General features: G+C 35.2%; 3 protein-coding genes across 19 annotated transcripts in view; 1 reads left to right on the top strand and 2 right to left on the bottom strand.

Annotated features, from left to right (window-relative positions):
• Window positions 1-7,769, top strand: part of LOC100744870 (serine/arginine repetitive matrix protein 1) — an 11,809-nt gene extending 4,040 nt beyond the window's left edge. For 3 of the 8 annotated variants that reach the window (XM_033319258.1, XM_033319246.1, XM_033319255.1), the window contains exons 4-5: window positions 1-298; window positions 2,742-7,046. The exon at window positions 1-298 is cut by the window's left edge and continues 2 nt beyond it. In XM_033319258.1, coding sequence (XP_033175149.1) covers window positions 1-298; window positions 2,742-7,046 — 4,603 coding nt within the window. Of the gene's footprint in view, window positions 299-1,244; window positions 1,387-2,741 lie in introns of all 8 variants that reach the window. The other 5 variants (XM_012382208.3, XM_033319264.1, XM_012382225.3 and 2 more) reach the window with 5 other exon arrangements.
• LOC100744751 (negative elongation factor E) lies at window positions 7,668-9,210 on the bottom strand. Its single transcript, XM_003484547.4, has 3 exons — window positions 8,949-9,210; window positions 8,203-8,696; window positions 7,668-8,116 (listed from the first exon to the last, which is right to left on the bottom strand). The coding sequence occupies exons 1-3, from the start codon at window positions 9,036-9,038 to the stop codon at window positions 7,873-7,875; spliced, it is 828 nt and encodes a 275-aa protein (XP_003484595.1). The 5' UTR covers window positions 9,039-9,210; the 3' UTR covers window positions 7,668-7,872.
• Window positions 9,211-11,325: 2,115 nt separating this feature from the next.
• Window positions 11,326-18,422, bottom strand: part of LOC100742242 (ubiquitin carboxyl-terminal hydrolase 47) — an 11,118-nt gene continuing 4,021 nt past the window's right edge. For 9 of the 10 annotated variants that reach the window (XM_012382388.3, XM_012382412.3, XM_033319299.1 and 6 more), the window contains 11 exons: window positions 17,145-17,266; window positions 16,883-17,076; window positions 16,596-16,807; window positions 16,310-16,530; window positions 15,689-16,235; window positions 15,244-15,612; window positions 14,716-15,156; window positions 14,371-14,627; window positions 13,925-14,284; window positions 13,671-13,831; window positions 11,326-13,583 (listed from right to left, as the gene is read on the bottom strand). In XM_012382388.3, coding sequence (XP_012237811.1) covers window positions 13,433-13,583; window positions 13,671-13,831; window positions 13,925-14,284; window positions 14,371-14,627; window positions 14,716-15,156; window positions 15,244-15,612; window positions 15,689-16,235; window positions 16,310-16,530; window positions 16,596-16,807; window positions 16,883-17,076; window positions 17,145-17,266 — 3,035 coding nt within the window. In that variant the 3' untranslated portion in view covers window positions 11,326-13,432. The remainder of the gene's footprint in view (window positions 13,584-13,670; window positions 13,832-13,924; window positions 14,285-14,370; window positions 14,628-14,715; window positions 15,157-15,243; window positions 15,613-15,688; window positions 16,236-16,309; window positions 16,531-16,595; window positions 16,808-16,882; window positions 17,077-17,144; window positions 17,267-18,422) is intronic. The other variant, XM_024365667.2, reaches the window with a different exon arrangement.

Genomic DNA, 18,422 nt, shown 5'->3' with positions numbered 1-18,422 from the left:
GGCGCCGGTCGTGCGAATCATCGACACGGATGTGGTGCCCGTCGCTGACAGCGACGACAGCATCGACGACCGGGCAAGGCTACCGCCGGAGCTGACACGGGCCGGCGATGTCGTCCTCCCGTTGGACGGCAAGATCGAGGACACCGCGATGGAAGCTCGCGAGCTCGTGGAAACCGGCGACACCTCTGAAGAATTGGAGACCCCGCAACAGCTGCAGGAGCGGCTCGAGGAACGATTTTTAAGCGCTGCTACTCCAGGCGCTGAGTCCAGGACTGATGGAGAGGTCAACACTAGTCAAGTGAGTAATTTTTCTCTGGATATATGATTTTTGCATATACTTATGTACAGTTTAATTTTATTGATAATTTTTATTTATAAATCTTTTATTTACAGTTTTGATCTATCTTTTCTTTCTTGTAGGATATTTTTGATGTGTGAAGTAGGAATTGGAAACACTGAGAATTTGTATTAAAGTATCAAAATAGAGTATTGAATATTGAAAAGACAGAATTGTTAAATATATTTTCAGTTCCATTGTAATATTTAAAAATTTTTGGGTTCCATTAGATTAATCATAATGAATTTTCTGAAGTTGATATTACCAAGTATCTACTGTTAAATTAATGTTATTCTGTATTTTTAGTTATTAACTTGATATATTTATGTTCCTAAGATTGTACTACTAATTATTACTAAAATTATATACAGTATCTAATAATAACATACATCGCGTCAGCTGTAACTAAATTCTTCCAATGATACGGATGACGCACTGACAGTAGGTCACTAGAGCTGGAAGACTCAGTTTCTGAATACTTCATACCATACAATACAATAATACAATATACAATAATAAGATTGAGTCAGCAAAATGTGGGAATTATTTTGATATAATGAATTCATATTCCTGAAGTTACACTCTTTAATATTAAAAATATCAGCTACATAAGGATCAATATTTTTCTAATTAATATTTTTTCAAACTTCTTATGCAAAGTTTAACCTCGTCTATATTTGAATCTATTTAAAATAATTGTTTTCTTGCTGGAAGTATGCAGACATGCTCCAGTTTACTTAAAACATTTACATTTGAAATTTTCCAATTTTACATTTCTCCAATAAGAATATTTCCAACCTTAAATTTCCTACACATAGAATACAATAATAGAATTCAGACAAGAATTTTTCATGCACCTTATATAACAATATTCAATTGTTTTTTTTCTTTCACCTTCCTACCTTAGGTCAAATTACTACCTTCATGATCTCGAAGCAAACATTTCCAAGCCAAAAATGAAAACCAACAATCTCCTTGGTCAGATTTACCCGGCAGTTATCCCAGCAATTCTCCCCATCCAAAGCAACAAATCAGTCAACGGTAACAAAGTATGTAACAATTACCTTGTCACGATTTGGACTCTTTTTTTTTATACCTTTTTCTTTTTAAGGAAGTAATTCGATGCTCATCGCTCAGGAGAAGAATTTTCCAAAACGAACACGAATTGAGGAATGTCGCGCGAATATTCATTCGTTTGTTGCCCACGAACGCCTATATTTAGCAAAACACGCGTATAAAAAGCATTGGAGCCAACGTGTCACTGTCCTATGGCCATTGTGCAATCACATCGCAAACGTTCCAGAAAACTCGGGCTTTTCCCATTCGTTACACAATCTTATCTTGTCTCCTCATAAATCCTTAAAAGAGATCTACCGTATTTAGCACAGTGAATTGCCCTACGTTTCGTTTATTTGTAATTATAATGTTTCTAGAAGATGTTATCACAAAGATTCTTAACATTTATTTATTTGTTTTTGAGAAATACTTTTTTAGATTGTAGATTCTAGATTCTAAAGTTCAGGAGAGTATCCGACCCCGCATGAAAATTTTCTTCGGACAAACGCGAATTCGCTATCGATGAATTTCGACGTGCATCTGGTCGGTTATGCAACACTTTAGAAGCTTTGGTTAGCGAAAAAATAATAATTGATGGATAGAAATGCAAGGTCTATTTTGAGACGCAGTAGTTTCCGCGCTCTTCACGAACTCGAAAGCGTTTCTGACTCATTAATGTTGCGAGATGTCTTGGAAATGCAGTTTGAAAGAAAAGGAGGTGTAAACCCAGTGACAGTAATCTCTCATTGTGTCCATTTCTGCTTTGATTGTAACGACTCACTCCCGTTTTATTATTTGAGAATTTTGAAGAATATCAAAAAAATATGAAAAATAGAAAATTATTAAGTTTATTCATTCAAAGATCGTTACATTATATAAAAAAGATATTGTTATATTTGGTAAAGAAGAAAATTTTATTGATCACAAAAGTGATAACAAAATTTGTTAGATTCTATTTCTGGAACTTCACTAAGGTTTCATACAAAATAAAACACAAAAGTATCACTATTTCTCCTTTTCTTATTCTTTTGTATCCTCTTTTCATTCACGTCATACTACTTCTACCAAAATCTACCACCTACCTCACAAACCAATGTGCCCAATCTGTTTTCCTTCTCAAACGCTTCTTCAAACTCTAACATTACGTTCCTCAACCTGTAGAAACGGAATTTGATTGCATCAAACGTAATGAAACATCTCAACCATACCAAACATGTTGTCATCGGTAAGGTAGCTCACAATAAATCTCAAGCATCTCTGCAACGTCATCTGCATTCAATCTCGATCCTCACGTGAAAGAGCCATTCGATCGCTTGACGAATTAAGCATACCAATCTTTTTATTTCAGGTAGACTCATTGGCATTGGAGGAACTTCCTCTCCGTCGCGGTGCTCGCGGCTTGCCTCAACGTCTAAAAACGCAGGCTAGCAAGCTACGTTCCCGTCTGAGAAACATGCAACGACCCACGTTCGCCTTCACTGAGCGACAAAAGCAAGACAAGGCCAGGACGACAAGCAGCGGTCGCTCGGACAGGTCCAGATCCGATAAGAGACCCAGTCGAATGGATAGAATACGATCTTCCTTCTCAGAAAGACCTAGATTTAGCTTACCTGATCGTCCGAGGTTATCCTTGCCAGACAAATCAAAGTTTCATTTACCCGAACGACCGAAATTCAATTTTCCTGAAAAGGCAAAATTCCATCTACCTGAAAAAGCAAAGTTCAATATCAAGAAGCCTAACATTCGACTACCTAACGCTCTGACTCGCAAGAAATCCCCTGTTCACGAACAGCGATCTACAGATTCCACGATGGGCTCCAAGAAGAATATTTTCGACTTTCCTACTTATCCGCGGATATTCGATAAAAAATCAAAGAGCAGAGGCGAATACGCGACCTCTACGCCAAAAGATTCGAGGGCACAGTCAGCAGAGAGTGCTACGTTTCCACGGACACGTAAAAGAACCGACAGATGGACTCAGAGATTTAACAAGACTACTGCTTTTGGCGACGAGGACCAATCGAATGAAGAATCTGCGGCAGAAAGGGCTCAACCTTGGCGACACCCTTCCATAGAGATGCCTAGATTGTCTATGAGCGAAGAAGGAGCAGTCACGATACCCTGGGAAGAGAAACACAGGGAGGAAGAGTTTCAATATATGGATTATGAACAGGAATCCCCAGAAATTTCTGATCGTCAGCCACATCCAAGGTCAGAAACTTCCAGGACAGAAGAAGAATCGTATAACAGAGATAGACCAGAGTCAGATCTGATATTGTATCCAACTGAAAAGGAAATATATCAACGCGATGCTAGAGAAGAAGATGTGGAAGAAGATCAAGAAGAATGGAGACCAGAGGAAAAGATACCTAAAAAGCAATTCAGATCTATTCCAAGATCCAGGTCCTTAGAAGAGGTTCTTCGAGCCAGGCAAGAAGGTTATGAAGGATCTTTTGCGATGATGGATCCAAGAAGATATGGAGTACACAAGACACCATCCGAAGAAGAAGAATACGAAGAAGACATGGATGAAGACGAGGAACCTGAACCATCATCCGCTCAATCGGATAGAGAACAACAACATTCGAGTGCCAGCTCCTGTGATCGACGTCGACATGGGGTTATTGAAGAAATTGATTCCGACGAGTTCTTCCTACGAGAACGTGGACTCAGTCAGGATGACATGACTCTTGGTAAATATTTAAATAGTGAAATCAGAGATGTTTTGAGAACAGAAGGAAATGTTTTAGCCAATGACGACATGGTACCAATTCCTCCCATGAGAAAGAGGTCAATAAGAAAGCAAAAAGAAGGTTCCGTGGAGTCATATGATGTAATGCCACCAGTCAGGCCAAAAAGGGATTCAAACAAGGTTCATCGGAGCGAATCTACGGATGAACAGGTCCGTGATCAAAGCAGTAGCGACTCCAGACACAGGATAGTCTACCAGACAGAAGGAGAACCTGCGAAACTTCCAATTGAACCGTTGGACGATATTGTAGTAGTGAAGCCTATGCGTAGAAAATCGAAATCCTTACAACGCAGTCGATCACAACTTCCTGTGGATACTCCACATCCACCATCACCAACGCCAGTGGCACCAACTCGACGGAAACGATTGCGTAAGGAACTTGAGCGTAGAAATGACGAAATAGAACCTATTTGCAATGGACACACCGATTGGACCAGTGATTCTGCCCCTGAGAAACCTCTTCCATTACCACCTACAATGACCACAGAACAATTAGAGAAACAAGAAGTATACACAGTTGAAGAAATTATGACAACGAGTGAAGAGAATATTCAGAAGCTTGGAACGAGGCTTCAAGGAGAACAATATGTGGAGCCAGCGCCTATACCACCAAAAAGAAGATCTAGGTCTAGGGGAACTTCTGTAGCACTTGATGAAGATAGGACATCTCATGGTGCAGAGTCATTGCCAGAAGCTGGTTATGTGGAGGAGGATATTCCACGAGATGACCTTGATCTAGGAAGAGAATTAATAGGTTATGCCATTATAGAAAAACGAGAGAAGCCACCTAGACCTCCTCCTCCGAGGAGAAAGAGGGACAAGTTTGCTACTACTCCCAGATCTGTTCCTCCTAAACGTCCCCAAAGAGCGTACAGTACTCTTGGCCCAGCTAGGTCTAAGGAGACTAATATATTAACTGACGATACTTATGATATGACCCTGCAAGAAACTGAGTCTACTCCATACATAGAAATCGACTCCGATGATGGAGAACACAAAAACCTCCGTAGCAGTGAAGTTCTGAGTAAAATGCAGGGACGACCACTGCCAGCTCCACCTAGACCACCAAGATCTAGAAAAGATAGATCTATAGAAAGATCCACTCGTGAGATACAACAGGAAATTGCTATGGAAACGACCACTGCCACGCAGACAGATCCCTTACCTGATGACATGGTGATAGAGGAAGAAGTAACACAGGCAAAGCTACTTGTAGCACCATCTAGCTCAGGCTCCCAGATTATGGTATCCACAGAGAGAATACCCAGTCCATCAAGTATGAGCACACCACCTGTTCCTCCTTTACCAACGTCTCAAAGACTACGTAAGGATGAACAACCAGAACCTTCATACGATACTGTCTCATTAAAATCTCCATCTCCAACTAGAGAAATGGAAGCTTTTGAGGACAAACACTTATCCGCGCCACATCTAGGTGAACCGATTCATAGCGACGAAGACACGCATTTAAAGTCCATTAGATCCGCCCTGTTTTCAGATGAACCTGTGAGGATCACCAATCTAGAAGTTGCTGACCTAAGAGTGGATCGTCTGAGCGTTTCCCAAATTGAAGCTGGTAAAATCGTTGCATCTGAAGTGGATGCATTGGTCGTTACTGCGTCTGAGTTGAAGAACATAGGTGGCAGCATGGAGGAGAGTCTGTCTCCTTCTATTATTAGGGAGTTGATGGCTATAAGAAGCCATTTGGAGACTGTGGCTGCATCCAGGGTTCAGGGTCAAAAGGAAGAGAGCAAAACGATTGAGGCGAAGACAGACATTCCCGTTGCACAGAGGCGGAGCGTCGAAAGGAAGCCTGAAGAAGAGTCAGTTTGTGGAGATGCAGAGGAAGAGAAACCAAAGAGCGAGGATCAAAAGGTTGTTAGAAAAAAAGCAAAGGATACATCAAGCACACATACACTATCGGTCGCGCAGGTAGAGGACAAAGAGTCGACACACACCCTAGCAATTTCGCAAGTAGTACCGAGTGACAAAGATACTCCTAGCACACAAACATTACTAGTTGGTCAGGGTACTGAAGATAAGTCCTTACGAATTCTAGATACAGAAACCTCTCTTTCATTGAGCCCGGATACTACTAAGGAGTCCAACATGGAAGAATCCCGCGTGTCCCTTCCCCCATCCATAGCGACCGCCATGGGAGAGAGCACGGAGCCCAGGGTGTCTCTGGATCTCTTGTCCGAAACTAGCAACGATCCAATGGACCCCACCTTCGACTCTAAACCTTCAGAGTCACAAGAATTTTTGACGTCACAGGAAAAGGACAAAGAGACTTCGCCAGAAATCAGCGAATGGAAAATACGAAAGTCAAGGTCCAGGTCGCCATCTCCAATAGGTATCCCTAGAACACGACAGACTGCTTCTCCAGTTAGATCACTACCACCTGCCATCTCTGTGACTCCGGACACACCAGACAGTATCGTGAGTCACGGCATTACCAACGAGATGCAGCCGCAACGTGCTGTAATTTCTTACACTTCATACACAGATCAGTCGGACAGAGAAAGTCAAAGAGAATCGTCCCAATCGCCAATTCCTCCCTTCCCTATAGGAGGTACTCATCTCATAGCGTTTCCAGCTTCACAAGTTCCCTCACAATTTTTATCCTTGGCCAATCCTAGCCTTGACACAGAACCGAGTATTGCAGACAGTACCAGGCAATTGGTCAGAGTTCTTCGATTAGCTGGTTTAAAAGTTATGAGACATTTTGTGGGATATATGTCATCTATGGTGGGAGAGGAGTCGAGAGAGAAGATCAGAGAAGTGGAACTAACGCTGTGTGCATTGTTGCTTCTGGTTGCTGGCTTATTGATATTCTTCTTCAGCAACCCTAGAACAGTTACGCATCATCATCATTGGGACTATTTTAACCCACCAAAATAATAAGGTACAGATGGTGTAAGAAGACTATCTACAAATAGAATCTATGCTATTATGTTTGTTTCAATTGTCCGTTGCAAAGTGATTTTATATACGCATAATGGGCATTCTATTTTTACGATCGATAAGGAATAAGAGAATAGACCTAATACTTACAGTAGAGTAATAAGTACACGTATTTAAAGACAATGAAGATTTGGTCATGCAATTAAGTAGTTAGGTTTGTACTCTATAGTTAATTGTTGAACGCTTGTTATGTGTTGGACAAATATGTATGAGTTATAGCCAATCAAATGACTGATCAACTTTTCCCAGGCAAATATTCATTATGTTAAATGATACATGTGAAAGAAATAACACCTACCATAATTTGCTATGAAAATACTTGTATTTAATTTCTTAAGCAATGAATATGTATAAATACAATGTATATACATACATATATATCATGTATGTGTATATGTATAATTCAATTACAGATACTTATTACCAAAAATAAATTTTGCAACGACTATTTTTTTATCGACTCAGAGACTTGTAGAAAAAGATCAAATACGAAATATCATCTAAAACTCATCGATCGACAAAGTATAATACGTGAAAGAAAATAAAATAAAGTTTTTCATGCCTTGTCTAACCATTTGACTAGATACGAATATACAATATGAGCGCCGCATCATAACAGTCAAGATGCATGATTTGAAGAAAATATTTTTTGATACCTTATGAACATTACAGGCTATGTACAATTTTATTTTAAAGTAAGATTCCATATACTGTAACAACAATAGACTCTAAGGAAACATAGAAAAATTAAAAAATATTGCGTTCACACAAAAAGATCTTCCTCGTACACTATTAAATCTCTCCTATCTTTGTGTGCACTTTTCTGTGAATAATTCGCCGCAATCGGCGACCACATGGAACTAGATGTAGCATCAGTCATAGCTTCTATTATGGGTTGTCTTCGTGCCAGTGATACTTTCAACTGAATAGAAGACACCATACTGCCATCCATTTCGCTAATTGCTCTTTCAGCAGCTTCCGTTTTATCAAACGTAACAAATCCACGGCTAAAAAGTAAATAAAATAAATAATACAAATAATACAAATTTAAACTTTCAAATAGGATAAAATATCTGGAATTAATATTAATTACTTTTTTTCTGTTTCCATCGAGATATTTATAATATTTCCAAATGTTTGAAAATGCTTTTTTAAAAAATCTTCCGATATCTTGTAACCACATACAAATATTGTATTTCCAGCTCGTGGCTTCATTTCTTGCTTAGATGGTGGTTGAATATCTCTGCTAGTACGATCCTCTGGGTCTTGAGCACTCACAAAACTATCGTACAAATCTTTAACTCTTGGCCTTACTGCTTCTGTTTCTTCTTCCTCCATTTGTGTGGCTGAGAATGGTTGATATGAGCTCACCGTCTTTTCTGTACTGTTTAATTTTCTTACTAAACCACGTGGTCTTTTAAAAGATTGTTCTGGCCGTTTAGGAGTTTTTGGAGCAGTAATTACTCCAGATTTTATCAATTTCTTGGCAACTTCCCTGGCATCTCTAGCTTCTGTTGGTCGCTTTGGAGCTTGTGGTATTCGTTCAGCTTCTTGCTTTGGTGCTTTCAAATCTTGCAATGCCTTTTTCTATAAAAATATTAATATAAAATACATAAAAATTACACAGAAAATAACAAAAACCAAAAACATAACCTGTAAACATATCAGTAACTTCCCATCATAAAATAAAATTTACTAAAATAAAATTAAATTAAAATAAAAAATCAAGTAATTTAAATACGATTTATTCTAATCATGCAAATACATAAATAATTAATTCGTAGTATTAAAAATTAAAATATTTATTACAATATTAAAATGTGTAAACATAACCTGTACCTTTCTTTTAAGCTTATTATATTTCGCTTGCAACATCAATTCTTCTTCTGTTAAATTCGAAGGGAAGTGTAAGTATACCATATTTTGCATGAAATAAAAACAAGTATAAATTTCTGTTTATCCGCACAAAAATTTTAAGGAAACATTCAAAGTCAAGGTTTACGTTTCACTTCACTGTTTGATGTTTCTAAAGATTTTGGCCACATACATATGTTGGCAAGCATGAAAATGAAAATGGGCGAAAAATTTCTTTAGATTCATATATCATAAAATCATCATGTAAATAATAAATATTTTTTTAATCAATCAGAATTAAATAATAGCTTATAAAATTGCTAATAAAGTTACAAAACAAGATTTTTATTTAACCACTTTATAAAAGAGAATCTTTTTCATTAAAAAAAGGAAGGAAAATATATGTCGGAAATGAAAGGACACTGAAGCCTTCCTTCTTGAACTTCGGGAAAATCCTGCCCAATTGTACTTGTTTGCGATTTGAGCCGAACGTAGCCGCGGTCAACGGGACGAGCGCTTCATCTAACAAAGGTATGGAGCGATAGTATGACCCTCATTAAAGGAAATACTCATACAGGTATCTGACAGTAAAACATGTCAATGGTTTCTTCGGACAATGAATATCTGCTGTTGAGTCACGTATACAGCACAAGTCCAGTTAGCCCGAGGACCCGCTATAAAACCTGGCTACTTCCGGCAATTAAGATTTTCCAAACGGATAGACAGTCTTTGTCCCAAATTGACCAATTGACAGCAACGTCAACTTCCCTTACTTTCGGAACGAGGGCTATACTATATATCTCGTATCCTTAGACAGACCCCGTCATAATTTTCCTCTGTGGCATTATTGGGACGAAAATTCATTCTTCCTTGAGATCCCATCGACGAAGGGAGCAGTGCCTTACGATCAGTACACGTTTGAGTTAGAGCAAGTATATCTTTCATCCCGTTGACCGTGGATTCGTCATCGAACCTAAGACCAACGTCACTAACATCGCAAGTGCCCAATCACCGCTGTTGATTGTCGAATCGGTAGTGTCCATACTCGTAGTGTCAGGCTGTATCGTCGTTCTAACACAACGATGGCCGACTCCAAGGGAGGTCTATCAAACGCCCACAACCCTGTTCCTGACTCTTCTCCGACATATGAATTTGCGATTTTATCATCAAAATGATCGACTTATTATCGTTAAGGGGGTTAGGTTTATTTATCGACTTATATATATAGTTAGATGTTACATAAAATAAACAAAGCTTAAATCGAAGAAAATAGATTCAACGTACTATTTATTCAGTCCATTTCAAACGATTCACGCAAAGAAAGCATATTAAAGATGAATGAATGTAACAATCGGCTGAGATAAAGAGGAAACATCGGTAAAATTCAAAAAACAAAATTCAGTCACTTCGGTATTCAATTATTAATAATTATAAATAATAATTTGATTTCGTAATCATAGTGTATGATACAAAGAACAATATTCGAATTGTCGATGATGAAAAGAATTCGATAGAAACTACAATCGTAACTTGTAAAGTCCGCGCGCTACAATTATCGAGCGTTGAACTTATCCGCAAAAAGGATATAATATGATTCTTCAACGTCGTTTTTATACTCCTCCACTAACATAAATATACGTAAATATTTTAAATGTTTCAAACTATTACCAAAAAGACAGAGAAATACTCACGTCCAATTTAAATATTTAAAAAGATACTTAAGATAGTAGTAGGTACACGCAAATATCGCGAAAAATTAGCGAAATATTAAATATAGTCTTATCTTACAATAACGAAAAGACATTCCTTTTTGTTCGCGAAGAAAGTTTGAAAAGTATTAATTTAATAACACTCGAACCATCTAAACGAAAAAAAAGAATTTCAAATTCATTAATTGAATCTTAAGGCCTTACAAACGATTCGTTAAATTGGTACAAATAAATATAAAAATATCAGTTTAAGGATTGCAGAGAATGCATAAGTTCTTTTTCAAAAATTTCCCAGCAATTTTATAAATTTCCAAATTTATTATTCGCACATACCCACTATTATGCACAAAGGACACTGTTTCAATATTTGGTAATTACAAAAACAATCATTAAACAATACCAAAGCCTAGTTCGTTAAATTACAAATAATTATAGATGTGAGATAATATAAAACTAGAATATATTAAGTAGTAATGACAAACATGTAATCAATTATTAAACAAAAGACTATAAAACTATATGAAAGATAATTTTTTAAGTTTAGGTTTTTTAATTAATTTCCATTTTCAACTTTTCCAATTTCCTACTGTTTAAAATTTCTTTACATGATATGATAGGAAAGAAATAATATTTATCATTTCTTCCTTTCTTACAGATATCGATAAATACAATTGCCTTACTAAAATTACTAAAATTTTAAATGTTTATAATGAAATGATAAATTATCTTAAATTTAATAAATTGAAATACAATTAATAAGAAATAGATAAATTCTTCAATTATTATAATGATATCCATCAACAAGATTTTCATAGCATTGAACTTACAACTTTTTTTGTTTGTGTTTTAATTACTCTATAAACATCTAGATTGTCATGTTTATAACAAGTTATCGTATGACCATACACGAACAATTTGAACTAGGCTTTCATGTAACAAATATATCATAAATATAAATTACAGCTATACGTTGAAAATTGTGAGAGCATTGTAAAATTGTCATACAACAATCGATATCAGTATATTTCAAAGGTAATACATATCTATACTATATAAATTCCTCCTGTTTTTTAATTTATAGAATTTTCAGTATCTCTCGATTGTTGATTAAATAATTCAATGCACTCACTTCGTATGGTGAAACAATTGCAAAGAAATAATATAGATAAGTCTTAGACAGTCTATCAAAACGTTCTAATAGTGACAGGGAGTAACAACAACTTTGTATTTAACCCTTTCAGCACCAAAAATTTTCTAATAGTGTGGAATTAGCAAAAAAATGCCAAGTTGAACTGGTGATAAATGCAAAAAGGATGATGTGCTATGTATATGCATTGCATTATCATACATTTTAATACAAAACATATTTTTTATATGTATATATTTATATATATATTTATATATTTCTGTTTATGTATGGTGATATTGATATGAAGAAAGATATCAATATTTGATTCATAAGTTTTATTATTTACAAGCATTGGTCTACAAAATGTAAATTTGGTGAACTTCCTTCCAAGAGAAAATCTTTTATTTTCATTATATTCAAAACTCGATTCGTAGGAAATAGCAGCAATTGCCAAAAAATGGCTAAATGTTCTTTTTTGGTTTTTTTCTAGTGGTACAAATTTCCACGTATCAATAACGTGTAATGAATGATAAACATACATAATTAAATAAATTAAAATAGACTGTATAGGATAACATGCCTGGCCAAAATTGATCTCTATGTTCATATTGATAAATCTTTTTTTAACTTGATAGTAATAGCGTCAAATCTATGTGTAAATAATAAGTATTATGAAATGTAAAATTCTATTACCAATTATCAATAAATCTCATAAAACGTATCTGCTGATTCATTCAAAACAATAGCATGCATAATGTTGTTTCGAAGTAGTAATTTCTAACGAAATCCAAGCGCTACAACTACCAAATTAAATGATTGAACTCAGGACTTATGATATTATTATATTATAAGAATGCGATTTAACCTATACTGGCATTAAAAGGGTTAATTATTGTTGTGTCAGATAAATGTTTTTTTCTCTTTTTTTATCAACAAATGAATATACTCTGTGCTGCATTTCGACATTAAAAATCTATAACATCTTTAAACAAGACGATTAGCTAAAACGTTTTGATACAGATATGTGAAGATATCAAAATTCTTAGGATTAAGAAATATATCAAGGAATTTGTGAAAATAATGTAGCTGCAGGAACTCCAATTATATGTACGTCAGTTACACACACACATATTGTAAGAAGTTCATAGTGTAAATTCGGATTATCACCAAGCAATTCAATTTTCTCCCTCCCCCCCCCTTTCTTCCTTTCTTCTAATTCATTCTTAGTCAGCACTTGCATTATTTTCATCAGTATTTGTGCTCTTGAATGAGATTCTATAAGTCAGTAATCCGTACGTTATTGGGAGTATCATGATCCTTATGATCTCGAAACACATTAAAACGAAACGAGATAATCGAGGTCTGAAATCCCTTGGTAACGCGTAGTGTTTCACAAAGTCGAAGAATTTTACGAATCCGATCGATTCCAAGAGCCAAAAGGCTTTAGAGATGCGGAAGCTTTGAAATATTGAAGACTTACTGAAGCACAGAATATTTTGTAATTGTTGAGTACTTAATTCCACAAATACCTGACACGATTTAATCACTTTGTACGCAAACGTTTCATGCTCCCACACATGCCTATTTAACAATTGTTTTTCAGTGTTATTAAACGTATGTTCAATGGAGGATCATTCACCATCCAAATATATTCTAAGCGCTTTCTCTTTACGCGCATTACAACGTGACGCGGAAGAGAGTGGTAAAGAAGGTGATACTTCTCGAATTGCGATTTCATCATACTCTTCTTGGGTTAATGGATGTGAAGTTTCCCTGCTATCTCTGTTAGACATAAATTTTACGAATCAACTATTCTGACATCTCATTGTAATCTTTTAGTGTATACCAGCTTAATTATTTCATGCATACCTATATAAGAACACAGCACCATCTTCAACATTAAATTCAACAAGAGTTGTTAATCCAATCCAGTCTTCCTCATTCTCAATTCGTACAATAGGCATATGTACTGAACCTTTCCCTCTTATTATATTTATATATTCTTCAGGTATATCCGATATTAAAGATAACTAAATCAAAATTCAATATAGTCATTTTATTAAATTCAATTACCAATTAGTTTTTTGTAATTAGGAAATGTACAAGATATTCAGTTCACTTACTTTTTTCATCATTTCTTTCAAGGTCGTTTCATCTAATACGATTTCTTGTGGTGGACCAATGTGAAATTTTATAGGATACCAGCGTCGGACAAAAACAATGACTTGATTGCTATTGGTAACTGGATCTTTATCAGGTAACTCTTGTACAATCATTTCAAATTGAGAATAATATTGGAAATCTTTAAACTTTTGATGATCTAAAAGAACTTTTGAAGGTAACACAAAACACTTTTCCCTTAATCGACATCTTTCGTATGGTATTTCTATATTATATCTTCTTTTCATTTCTGCAAGAATCTCTTTTTTCGCCTGCCCAACAGTCATGTCTTCCGAGACTATCCATTCGAACAAAAATTTGCTCTGTAAAAAGTGTTGAAAAGAAACATCATTTCTGGTAAAAAATAAAGAATTTTTATAAAAGATCTTAATAATTTGCGTATTCGTACCTTAGCCGAATCAAGGAAAAATTGATGTAATTTTACTGTAAATTCACCATTACGTAAAGCCCGTCCTATTTCTATCCAAAGTTTCTCTCCGTCTTCATAAGAAACAAGTTGACTAAGTAAACAGCTACATTCTGATTCACCACATTCATCAAAATAACGACAAATTTTAAAATATTCTGCAGGTACACCAACGTACGGCTCTAAGTTTTTCTTCAAAGTATTGAATATCATTCTTTTATCCACTAATACTTTCAAAACTGTGATCAAAATAATCATCATTAAATATCTTCCCTATATATTTCCCTATATTTCAAATATTTTATAAAACAAGTTTAAGATACATACATTTCTCATTATGATTTGTATATGGGGTGGCTTTGAAATAATATTCTGAATCATCGATGATATTATCCCAGTTTTCGAGTCCAACTTGGTTTAACATTTTAATGGCGCGATTACTTGTACTTGATGGAAGGTAAGGTAATTGAAAGTCCTCGTCTCCTGGAGCATCTCCAACTAAAGTTTTGTCACTATCACTGAGACTACTATCTTCGCTATTACTTTGTTCAGGAGTATGCCATTCCTCACCCTCTACCAATTGTGGGCTTGCATTTCTTACTGAAGTATCTTCAACAAGCTTTCCACTTTTTGAAGTCTCATTGCATTTTGTACTAGCATCTCGATGCGGCTCAGGAACGCTTACTTTGGATGGACTATCAGTCACAGGTTTTTCTTTGTCTTTATTCACTTCATCTAACATTGGAATATTTAATTCTTCCAATATTTCTGCATTCAACAAAATATAATATTATATAACTATAATTTTAGGAAATATTATGTTAGTTTCATAATTAAATATAATAATCGTCTTACCTTTGCTTGAATTAGGAGGTAACTTTATACGTAGTGTTATAATGTTTTCTAACTGTTCAGCAATACCACATATTGTTGTTTCAAAGTAAGATTTATTACACTCGGCATCGGCATTCGTACATACAAAGACTTTAATTAAATTACAAAAATCTGCAACTGCTAATATAGCGTCGTCATTCTGTACGAGTATCGCATCTGTTCCGTGTTTTCGTAAAACTATTTTCATGTCGCCCGGATCCATATTAATAAATTTTCCTACCACCTGCTTATATTCTCTCACTGTTTGTGTAAATAAACCTCGTACATTTAATGGTCCTTCAATAAGCTTCTTTCTAGATACGTCGACGACGTACACTTTAGTTACAATACCTATCAAATAACAGAAAAACATTATTTTTCTTTCTACTAAAAAGGTATATATACATATGCGTAAATAAATACATACCACCTCGTAGGTGTGGCTCGAATTTTTGATCTTTATCACGTATTTCTAATAATAAACTATACCGATTCACTCGATTACCCCAAATACTTGCAAACGTTTCATGTTCTCTACCTTCGTAACTAGCCACGATTAACTCATTATTGTGATCGTAAACAACTAAACGACATTGATTTAAGCTCACCATTCCTTCCAAGCCAAAATTCTTATAAACAATCTTTGTCGTTTGAGCCCATGTAACATTAGGCGAAAAGGGAAGTCTAAAATTCAGTTTCTTATCTTCTGTAGGATGTTGACAATATACTTTCACCTTAGGTGTTGCAAGATCTTTTTCACGACTCTCCCTGTCGTTATCTTCATTTTCTTTCATCTTTTTCAACAATTCCTGTATATGTTTTGGAAAATCTTGCACTTGTATGGGCAAAGCATTGCGAGCAGAATCAATTTGTCTATACATGAGCATGTACGCATTAGTACTACTATAAGCTCCAGTAAAATATGACCTGGTTGAACCACCACCATACGTTTTCTGAATATCGTCATGAGTTATCTGTAATATAATCAGACATTTTAATACTCCTTTCTGAAAGTATTATATAATATAAAATAAACATTTGCAAATACCTGTGTTACGCTTTGATCATTGAAACAAAACCATTCGTTTGTTCTAAAATCTTTTATATAAGCATAATAATGACCACCACTAGCACTACCGCTATGAATCATAATTGAGAACAATTCATAATTGTAAGGTCCTTTTGCTGCATTACTGCTACGATTTTTTTCGTTTTCATGATTATGCACAGTACAATTTGATGTTGAAGGTCCATTACTCATATCTATACCTAAAAATAAACTACTTGAATAGGTATTAATTATGGAATGCATATAATTTATGGAATCAATATACCTTCATCATCATCTTGGTCATGATTTGTTGAATGATTACTATTAGGAAGACTGTTTTCACAGGGAGGACAATCATCATCTAATGTGCCGCTATCTGTTATAGAGTTATCGTCGCATTTTGCTAAACTAATATTTTCATCAGTACTTGGAGATTCTTGATTTGGCATAGAAGCAATAAAAGAATTTAAATTTAATGTATCTGGAAAAGTAACCCTAAAATTAAAAGTTTAGTATGAAAGTATAAGACTGATAAAAAATGATTAACAAGGACAATTTATATGCACTCACTTATCATTAAGTTTTATTCTATGAAAGGTTTTGAAATCAAAATCGAATCGTTTAAGGTGAAGTGTCAGAAGATAGGGAAATTTTGTAAATTTTAATCCTTTATGAGCATCACATTTTTTATTACATTTTTCGCAATGATACTGATTGCTTCCTTCTAAAATTTCATGTTGAACAAATGCTCTTAAAGCTTCTTCCTATTACAAAAATAAATTTTTATATAAATTTAATTCATATATTAAAATATAACATTATATATACTTACCACACTTGTGTATGCCACATTACTACCAAAAGGTCTTACTGGTAATGGTATATCAAGAAAAGTGTCTTCTCTAGATTTTTCAGTACCACACTCAAGACATTTAACATAATCAATCATCTTTCCTAACAATATAAAAATCAAATTAGAAACTCATTTCTGATATATCTAGATGTTTCAGATATATATATTCTATAGTCAATATTTCGAATTTTATAGTCCCATATATTTATATACTGGTGGTTGAGAACTAGAGGAAGTTTAGTTTTTCAACAAGACGATGCACCGCCACATTTTAGTCGTCATGTGAGAGATTTTTTAAACCAACATTACCAAGGCTGGATTGGTCGTGCTGGAACAATAGCTTGGCCACCACGCTCCCCTGACTTAACTCCGCTTGACTTTTAATTATGGAGCCATATTAAATTAATTGTCTATTCTGAAGAAATCGCGAGTTGCGAGCATTCGAAAGAAAAGATTATTGTAGCCTTTCATACTTTAAAACAATCGAATACGTTAGAAAGTGTTCATAGAAATTTAATTAGAAGAGCAGAAGTATGTGTTCGGCAGAATGGGCAACATTTTCAGCAATTTTTGTAATAATAAACTTTATGATTACTTCATACTATTTCATTATGTATTCCCAATTTTCCGTTACGGCAAAAACAAACTTAAACTGCGATAATATCCATCGAGATAACGATCTACAGTGAGATCCGTTATAACGAGACGCGATAAAGTGCACGCGTACCGAACGAAAATTCAAAGTCGATTTTCTCGAAAACAAAGCCTAAAACGAAAAATTTTTATTCTATATTTTCGACTTCTTTTTTCGCGTAGAATCACCCCCTTTCCGCTTGTACCACCAGTTACCAACCCTGTATATACCATATTTTCAGATATATATGTCGGGTTTACATTAGAATTAGAGTTAGGGGCATGAAACGAATCTTTGTTCGAATTACACGTTGTCGTTATGCAATAGAGAAGACATTGACTAGTGCAAATACGATTATTATAGAATTGGACAAGTAACCGTGGTAATTAGATACTCGAGAAACTAATGACAATGATCCTAGGTTCAACAACGAATCCGCGGTCAACGGGATGATAGATGAACATGCTTACAATATCTAAGTCGGACTCTTTGTTAAAACGTGGAATATCCACCGAGGGGTACAGACACTAAGTCACTCGCTAATACGACCTCACGAGAGAATGACTTTCCGTCGCGATGATGCTGCGGAGGAAAACTATGATGGGGTGTGTCTAAGGACACGA

Source organism: Bombus impatiens, unplaced genomic scaffold (genome assembly GCF_000188095.3).
Source record: "Bombus impatiens unplaced genomic scaffold, BIMP_2.2 scf_0019, whole genome shotgun sequence".
In the NCBI taxonomy this organism is placed as follows: Eukaryota; Metazoa; Arthropoda; class Insecta; order Hymenoptera; family Apidae; genus Bombus; species Bombus impatiens.
Note: the sequence above shows the minus strand (reverse complement) of the source record. Positions and strands in the feature narration are given on the sequence as shown.